Source organism: Carassius gibelio, chromosome A5, assembly GCF_023724105.1.
Source record: "Carassius gibelio isolate Cgi1373 ecotype wild population from Czech Republic chromosome A5, carGib1.2-hapl.c, whole genome shotgun sequence".
Taxonomy (NCBI): Eukaryota; Metazoa; Chordata; class Actinopteri; order Cypriniformes; family Cyprinidae; genus Carassius; species Carassius gibelio.
In genome coordinates, this window is record NC_068375.1 from 31,675,634 (window position 1) to 31,684,900 (window position 9,267).

At 37.5% G+C, this 9,267-nt stretch overlaps 1 protein-coding gene across 1 annotated transcript; it reads left to right on the forward strand.

Annotated features, from left to right (window-relative positions):
• The first annotated feature begins 4,839 nt into the window (after positions 1–4,839).
• On the forward strand, positions 4,840–8,774 carry ficd (FIC domain protein adenylyltransferase). Its single transcript, XM_052595457.1, has 3 exons — positions 4,840–4,984; positions 5,518–5,853; positions 6,690–8,774. Exons 2-3 carry the CDS (start codon positions 5,583–5,585, stop codon positions 7,766–7,768), a joined length of 1,350 nt encoding a protein of 449 aa, XP_052451417.1. The 5' UTR covers positions 4,840–4,984; positions 5,518–5,582; the 3' UTR covers positions 7,769–8,774.
• Positions 8,775–9,267: the final 493 nt, after the last annotated feature.

Consider the following 9,267-nt stretch of genomic DNA (forward strand, 5'->3'; position numbering starts at 1 on the left):
GACAAACAGTCAATTTTTCAATTAAAGCCATTTTATTGTTGATTCAGTGATGTCATCATCCAGCTAGGTTCGGTTTTTATCAAATAGTGTCTGTGCAATCAAGCTGACAGTATTGCCAGAAGTGTACAAGTAAGCCAAAGGTGACATGTCTGAGGTGACAAAGGTCATATGTCTCAAAGTGCTAAATGTATGGAATTCTTAACTCACTGAATCAGCTTCAATCACACTTAATTGCCAACACAAACAAATGTGTGGATACCATTAAATAGATGTGTAGCCATGTAGACATGTAAAAAAAAACCTTGGCAAAGGAGTACAATTAAGGCTTTCAGAGGGTGTTGCTTGTGTCAGTATAGTGGGTCTGGATGTCTGACAGCACTAGAGACCATTCTTTTAATTTCATAATATCATAATACATGAGGTTTAATTGAAAAGTGTATACATTGCAAAAGTAAGTATTACACAGCACACTAAAAACAAGGAGTAAAAAACTCAACCCCAAACAAGTTTTTATTTAACTGGTTGAACGTACATTCACATTCACATTGGACACATTACGGGGTGAAAGTTTTTTTTTTTTTTCATTTCTTAATTTTTGCCTTCCTCTTTCTCAGAAATGACTTAAGTGGTGAGACTGAAGTCATCAAAACTAATTTAATCGCCAAGTCATTTTTATTTAATAGATTCTGACACATACCAAAAACACGTATATTTGGTTCTGAAGCACACAATGATCATTCTCAACTCTAAAACACACCTGAAACAACATATCCACTTGTAAGTAAATTACTCGTTTTCCAAAAACCGAAGACAGTTGCCTTTCTGCCCAAAAGAGAAGCTGATAGATAGATAGATAGATAGATCCATTTCCTCTCTCACCTAGGAGAAAGAAACAGTGAAGCAGTGGGGCTCTAATGACAACTCGATTCGCCGGTGTTTCACACATGAGGATCTGCACAACTCATTGGCTGCAAGTGGCTTGATTTCCTTCAGTGCATCTGAGGAAGACATCACTGTGGATGATTGTCTCTCTCTCTTGTCTGTGTTTGTGTTGATGTGGGTGGAGCCGCCGATCACTGGGCTGATCAGCACTGCAATCAAGACTAATCAGTACGCCAGGATAAGTGAATTATGAATTATGATGGTAGGATAAGTGCATTAAGAGTTTTTCAATTTTTTCCTCTCTGTGACCTCCTGTCTAGACATATATTCCACATCTCTGCATTTCCATGGTAACCCCTCTCCCCATCTATCACTAGAAGCTTTAATTATGCGCTCTTATGAACTGTAAAAAACATACTCATGTAAGCTGATCACACACGCATGCAAACTAGCATTTTAAATAATTAAGGGGGAGGTATGAGGAAGGTTTTGAATATGATTACTCAAAGTTTACAGTGATGATTGTTTTGGATTTATATTGTGCAATGTAATACAAGCAATAATGCATGATTCCCAGAAATTAGAAAGCCTGAGCCAGGAATGTTAGTGTAATATGAATTAGAGATTTCCTGGAGAGCTGCCCGCTTTTTAGAGGAATGAGGCACACTGCTCTCAGATGCTGTGATTCATACACTCTAGTTCCACAGGTGGCACAGTCATGCTTTTTCAAGCTCTGCCAACTCTCTAAAGTGAAACCGTTTTAACTCAGAGTAATCTTCAAATAGTGACTCACGCATTCGTAACATCACAACTAGACTACTGGAATTCACTTTACTTTGGTCTATCTCAGTCTTCTCTCTCTCACCTACAGCTAGTGCAAAACGCAGCAGCTAGACTCCTCACTGGGACACGCAAGTATGAGTCGATCACCCCTATCTTATTCAAACTCCATTGGCTACCTGTTAAATTTAGAATTGATTTAAAAATTTTACTTTTTGTACACTCCTTCTCGTACTTTGAGATCCAGCGATCACTGCCTTCTCATCGTGCCTAGATCCAGGCTTAAAAAACAATGTGACCGTGCTTTTGCGACTGCAGGCCCAAAACTTTGGAACAGTCTGCCTCTCTATATCAGACTGGCTCCTTCAGTTTCCATCTTCAAATCTTCTTTAAAATCTTTTTTGTTTTCTCTTGCTTTTGATGCTCATTGATTCTGATACGATTACTGCTTATTTTTTTCTTTTGTTTTCTTTTTTCAGTTGTTTCTTTTGTCCTGTAGTGCTCTGCATTTTATTCTCTGCTATGTACAGCACTTTGGTCAACCTTGGTTGTTTTTAAATGTGCTTTATAAATAAATATTGTATTGTATTGTATTGTATTTATGATCAAACCAGGGTGATTAGACAGGAATGGAGAAAAGAGGAAAGAAAGTATCATATGATTGCATCAAAGAGTGTTTGATTCACTATCAAAAACTGTTCCCTCGGTCCACATCAAATTCTAAATATTATCTGAATTTACTCCAGTGTCTCACATTTACCTGGTGCAACTTGGTGATTATTTATAAAAGGAAGCCCACTTTTTGTTTGTTGGATGTTGTTCCTCCTCGTCTCTTATTAGAGATTATCAATAATTAATAGCAGTTCAATCAGTAGAATAGTCCCATCCTATTTTAAGCATGCCACTGTACAGCCACTACTCAAAAAAACAAAAAAAATATCTTGATCCAACAGTTAAATAATTACCATCCCAATTCTAAATGTAACTTTTATCAAAAGGTTTGTAGAAGGTTGTTCTTATTTTCTACAGGAAAATAATAATTTCTATAAATATCAGTCTGGCTTCAGACCTCAGTACAGAATCTGTATTGCTAAATGTTTTAAATGACTTATTGTTGATTCCGCCAATTGTGCTGTTTTAATTTTGATGGACCTTAGTGCAGCATTTCACACTCTCGATCATGGCATTCTTTTAAAACACTTACAGCAAATTGGGATTCAAGGACATGTTTTAGATTGGTTTGTATTATGTTTAAAGGATCAAACCTTCTCTTGTAGAGACTGGCAAATATTCATCATCATGTGCACCAGTTTTGTATGGGGTTCCACAAGGCTCAATTTTGGGTCCTGATCTATTTTCTTTATACATGCCTCCGTTGTATGCTATATTTAAGAGGTACAATGTTTCATACCGCTGTTACACAGATGATACTCTGTGTTATTTTCCCTTGCACCCAAAGGATGTCTCCAGTTTACAGTGTCTGTTTAATTTTGTCTGAGAGATGTGAAAGAGTGGATGTCTGCCCACTTCCTTCCATTAAATGAGTCTTAATCTTTTGCTCGCCTGCTTCTACAGAGGTTTTGGCCAGTAAACTGGGACCTCTGTCTGATAATCTTCATTCACATGTCAGAAATAGGCATTGCTTTTGATTCTGCTTTGACTTTTGATAAAGAGATCAATGCTGTGTTTAGAAGATGTTTTTATCAGCTAAAGAATATTGCAAAGGTGAAGTCATTCTTAACATCAAGAGGCATGGAGACTGTAATACATGCTTTTATTTCATCCAGATTAGATTAATGTAATGTATTGTACTTGGGTGTTCCACAGTCTCTATTGTCTCTTCTTCAACTTGTTCAAAATGCTCCCGCTTGATTGTTGACTGGAACAATAAAGAGGGAAGATACTTGTATTTCACCAGTGTTGATCTCTCTCCACTGGCTCCCAGTTAAATATCGTATCCATTTTAAAACGTTGTTTGTTTATAAGGGTTTCCATGGACTGGCTCCATGTTATATCTCAGATCTCCTTCTGTTCCAGTGTAATGCCTCTAGGGATCTTCGTTCAACTAGTAGTATTCAGTTGACTGTCTCAAGGACACGCTTGAAATTGAAAGGAGATCGTGCCCTTTCAGTTCAAGTTACCACCCCTTATAAGAACTGCACCAACATATGCTGATTTTAAGTCATTTCTTGAAACTTATTTATTTACTGGTGCTTATGGTCATAAGTAAGCACAGAGGCATAACTGTAGTGTAATATATGTCACCGTGTTCTATGTTAACTTTTGTATTTTGTTACATGTTTATATTCTGTACAGCACTTTGGCCAACAGCAGTTGTTTTTAAATGTTCCCTATAAATAAATATGACTGACTGATTGACAGTACAAATTACACTATAATGCATTATCATATGAAGTTATTGTATCAGTGTATACATGTGTTTTATGCGTCAAAGGCTTTTCACACTGAAAGAAATGTACTTAGACAAAATATCAAAATCCACACATTTGTAGACAAGAATTAATATGTTAGTGGTATATGTTATAGGGATGTGTTGTAGGGATATGTTTTAAGGATGATGTCATCCTCCAGATGATTTCCAAGATTTCCAAGATTTTAAATTAACAAATAAAACAAGCGCTTTCATTTTGTTTATTAGTTTTATTTCCAAGGCAATACTGACCCCTAGTGTGAGAGAGCGGGAGAACATTAGAAATAAAAGGAAGAAAAACTCCTGAAAGTAAAAAACAAAAGAAACAAAAAAAGTGTTTCGTTAATAACATAATTTAAGGCATCATCTCCGCTCTTCCTAATATATATATATATAATTATCGTTATACTTGTAATTATTAAATTGCATTATATTTTACATTAGCTTTGTTGCATTTTTTTTCTTTTGATATATTTCAGTGTATTTATTTTTGTAAAAAAAAATGTGTAAAGCAATTTGAGATACAGTATAACTTTTAAAGGCGTTCTAAAACATTCAGTTTTAAGTAATTATTATTATTATATACGTAACTAAATATCTCTGCTCTTTAAAATGACTGTTAAACTGATTCTTAGACCATTATTAAATAACATTATATATTAACAGAGCGTCTTGTCCAATCACGTAGTTCTACGATCTGAAAAATGTGTTGCTGCACGAGGGTGTGCAGCAAACATCTAACCAATCAGTAAGCCCATACCCAGGAAAATCAACCAATCAAAATCATCCTCGCGGCCATGTCAGTTTCACGGAAGTTGACGTTGCTAACGCCAGTGCAAACATCTCTAATCATAGCCATCATTTATAGTGATGATAACACATCATTAACCGGTAAGTAATGTCTGAAACTTTGCGTCTTGTTTTATAAAGTACGTAGTTTTCCGCCGGTTTTATGGTTTGTTGACCGTTTTTCTGTAAAAACGCAATAATAATCTCATGACTCGTCATGAACTGCTGTAGTCAGGGACCGTCTACAATAATGTGATATTTCTGCTGTCAGCTGGACAAATATATTGTTCTGCAATATTACAAGTATTTACTTAGTGCGCTAAATATTAAAGTTATAATAATATTTCAATGCCAATGTTTAAGCTATGGCATATGGGAGAGCTGTACGTCAAATACAGGTTGAGGTGTTTTCAAAGATTAAACGACTATGTTTGACCATTTTGCTCTTATCTTCAGATAATGGAACAACATGAGAGATGGTTAAAAATGTGGTGACAAATCACTTGATTTAAAACTGTTTCATAAACCGTCAAACCCCCAAGAGCCACCTGGCTCGCATTATAGACTGGAAAAAGATGATAATAAACCTCATTGAACAGTTTAATGCTTAACCTTCTTTTTTACGTTTCACACAGGTTTTCAGAGAGTGTTTTGCAAGAATGTTGGAGACGTGGCCTGTGAAATCTGGAGCCCTTGATTGATGGCAGCTCTAGCGGTGTTCCGTCATGCCTGCAGCGGTCCTCTGCTCTGGGGCTGGGGACCCGTTCTGTTTGGTCTGCTGGGGTCTGTATTTGTTCTGCTGCTGCCTTTAGCAGGAATAGAGGATCAATGCTGTGCCACGCTGAAGGGTCTTGCTCTTCTGCGCTGCCAGCTGTGGGGTGGTGTCCAGCAGCCTGTCGTGCACACCACCAGCCTGACAGTCCCTTTCACTGCACTAGACCTCCTGCCACAGAAAGTCAAGCCCAGTAAAGGTACAGTTGAAGCTGCAGTTGACTTTGTGTGGCTCAATGTCTTCTTTTTAAATTGGTTATTGCCTTTCTAAAGTGCATTAATTTATGCATGTTATTCTAAATGAAAACTTTTAAACTTTATCATCTTATATCTTCATCTTGTCCTCCTGGGACCCAGACATAGAGTTTTGTCCTCTGTAGAGGACATTGTTTTAGCAAATTTCTCTGAGACCACATGGCCACGCTTTTAAGTCTGAATGCCCTGTTTCGAGCACATTCAGGGCTTTTCACAAAGGATTGAAAGTTTAATCATGACAACACCTCCTCCTTGGTCTTTAAATGTGACAGACATTGACTATATGACTAAATTCAGGCTTTCTGTTGTGAAACATGCATCAATTTCATACATGTTTATCCTTTATAACAGACACTAGGACATTCTTCATTCTTCTATGAAATATGAGATATTAAGTGAAAAAGTTTATTTTGTTATAATACTTTTTTTTTTTTTATTACATGTTGCCCAAAAAATACATGAATATGCAAATTAAAGACAATTAGTAGATGCGTTGATTATAATAGGAAAACCCAGCCTTATGTCTCTCGTACAGTAGTACAGTTTGACTTATTCTCCTTCGTGGCCAAAGTTGAAATCATACTCATTAGATTATGCTCATTAAAGCTCATTGCAAACAGGTTTACATGCAATTTACTGTATCATTAATTTACATTAAACAGATAAAATTATGTCAAATAATTAAAAATGATACTTACTTTCAAGCATTAATATATACTGAGTATGCATCTCCCAGCTGGAATGTCATAGAGTGAACCGCTGACCATCTGTTTGTTTACAGAGACTCAGCTGGAGGCAAAGGCAGCTCTCCAGCAGGCTTTGGAAATGAAGAAAAATGGCAAGAGGGAGAAGGCTCATAAGCTGCTCATCCACGCGCTCAACATGAACCCAGAGTTTGTGGAGGCGCTCACTGAATTGGGCACCATACTGGAGGAGGAAAAAGACGTTGTCCAAGCAGACCACCTGTACACCAAGGCCCTCGCCATCTCGCCCTGTAACGAGAAGGCTCTGGTGAGCAGGGATCGCACGCTGCCATTAGTAGAGGAAATAGATCAACGCCACTTTGGGATCATTGATGGAAAGGTACGACGTCTCATGTCTATACCCAAAGGCAACTCTGCTTTGCGTCGAGTCATGGAGGAAACCTACTACCATCATATTTACCACACCGTAGCTATCGAGGGCAACACGCTCACTCTGTCCGAAATTCGCCATATTATTGAGACCAGATATGCTGTACCAGGAAAGAGTCTACAAGAACAGAACGAGGCCATTGGTGTCGATGTAGCCATGAAGTACATCAACACCACCCTGCTGTCCCGTGCTGGAGCAATCACTGTAAACGACATCTTGGAGATACACAGACGGGTACTAGGCTACACCGATCCCGTTGAAGCCGGGCGCTTCCGTGCCAGCCAGGTGTTCGTGGGACATCACATCCCACCGCACCCGCAGGACTTGGACAGGCACATGCAGGAGCTGGCGCAGTGGTTGAACTCGGAGGAAGCGCTGAATCTGCACCCGGTGGAGTTCGCAGCTCTCGCGCACTATAAACTGGTTTACGTGCATCCGTTCGTGGACGGGAACGGACGGACATCCCGACTGCTCATGAATTTAATCCTAATGCAAGCTAGTTATCCGCCGATCACCATTCGAAAAGAGCAGAGGGCGGAGTATTACACCGCCCTGGATACTGCCAATGAGGGTGACGTAAGGCCCTTTATTCGCTTTATCGCAAAATGCACAGAAATGACACTCGATACGCTCCTGATAGCCACAACCGAGCATGCAGTTGGGCTGCCTGATGCTAGTAATCACGCCTGTATTGATTGTAAACACACCATACCTGTGCATAGCTGATGGATGCATGTTCGTAGATGCAAAACGTTTGCATGTGGTGTATATCGAAGTGCCATATCAGCCTCTGTAATGAATCACTCTCCAACTTTATACTGCTAGCATGGGACCTACATGGACTTATTGTGTATCCATTTTAAGTCTGTGCATTTACTGTGTAGCTATATCCATTACAGATCCTTTGTTTCTTATTTTGAAATGTAGACCATTCAAAATGTCCTTATTTGAGCCTCTACTTTGTTGTCAGTTTTAACTTTTCTTTTCCACTGAATGAACAGTATTAGGGCAGATCTTCAGATCCTTTAGCAACTAAATCCTTCTGCTTGTGAGTTAAAGATAATGTGTCTGTCTGTTGGGAACAGTATTCATACTCATACTTTTGTGATGTTAATCTCTATTCTTGGACTTTTTTCTAGTCTCAAAAAGCAAGATCGAATTAGTCTATTATGAAGTTTGCTTGTAAAAAGAACGGAGTGCAGTTCTTTAGTGATGATTTACGAGCGGAAGTATATGTTGTGAGCTCTACAGCTTGTTGGACACATTTTTGACTTTCAAGCTGGCAGGTTACAGCCAGGAAATGTCATGCTCAAAATTGAGTGTCTGCCAAACCCAGTTTGAGTAATAATTAACCTTTAGTAGTCAACCATTTTGTTTTGAATTTTGAGGTTCTTTAAAGTTTTGTTTAAAAGATAACTTTATTTTGAGATGTTACTTATATTTAAAATGTTAATAATAATAATAATATTCCATATGAAATGATTCTGATACATGATGAAAGGAACATTATAAATGCCTACAGCTGTTCAGAAGTTTATTTATAATTGATTACAGGAGTGTTGAAAGGTTTTATTAAGAATAATGTTAGGGATTTTCATTTTATTTTTTTGATTGACATTTTGAGTTTGCCACTATTGTCAAGCACTTTAATCTATTTAAAGATAGCTTTAAACTATTTTACTACTTGTAAAAGGTATTTTATTATTGTAATAAATTATTGTCCAACTTCTCATTTCCTTCTAGTATTTGGTGGATCTTTTCATATGAAGGATAATAAACAGTACTCACTGTTGTGAAATACAGAACACGTCTGCTATACCCTTGACAAAAGATCAAAACAATCCATTAAGGATGATATGAGTCCCTGGAGCACAAAACCAGTCTTAAGTCTCTGGGGTACATTTGTAGCAATGGCAAAAAAACATTGTATGGGTCAAAATTATAGATTTTTTGTTTAAGCCAAAAGTCATTAGGATATGAAGTAAAGATCATGTTCCCTTGAAGATATTCTGTAAATCTCCTACTGTAAATAAATTAAAACTTTGATTAGTAATATGCATTGCTAAGAACTTCATTTGGACAACTTTAAGCCGATTTTCTCAATATTTGTTTTTTTTTTTTTGCACCCTCAGATTGCAGATTTTCAAATAATTGTGTCTCGGACAAATATTGTCCTATCCTAACAAACCATACATCAATAGAAAGATTATTTATGCACCTTTCAG

Bases quoted from the DNA above. Each gene is read 5' to 3' on its own strand.
- ficd (XM_052595457.1), top strand. From the start codon at position 5,583: ATGGCAGCTCTAGCGGTGTTCCGTCATGCCTGCAGCGGTCCTCTGCTC. The intron at 5,854-6,689 runs GTACAGTTGAAG...GTTTGTTTACAG, and splicing joins GAAAGTCAAGCCCAGTAAAG to AGACTCAGCTGGAGGCAAAG.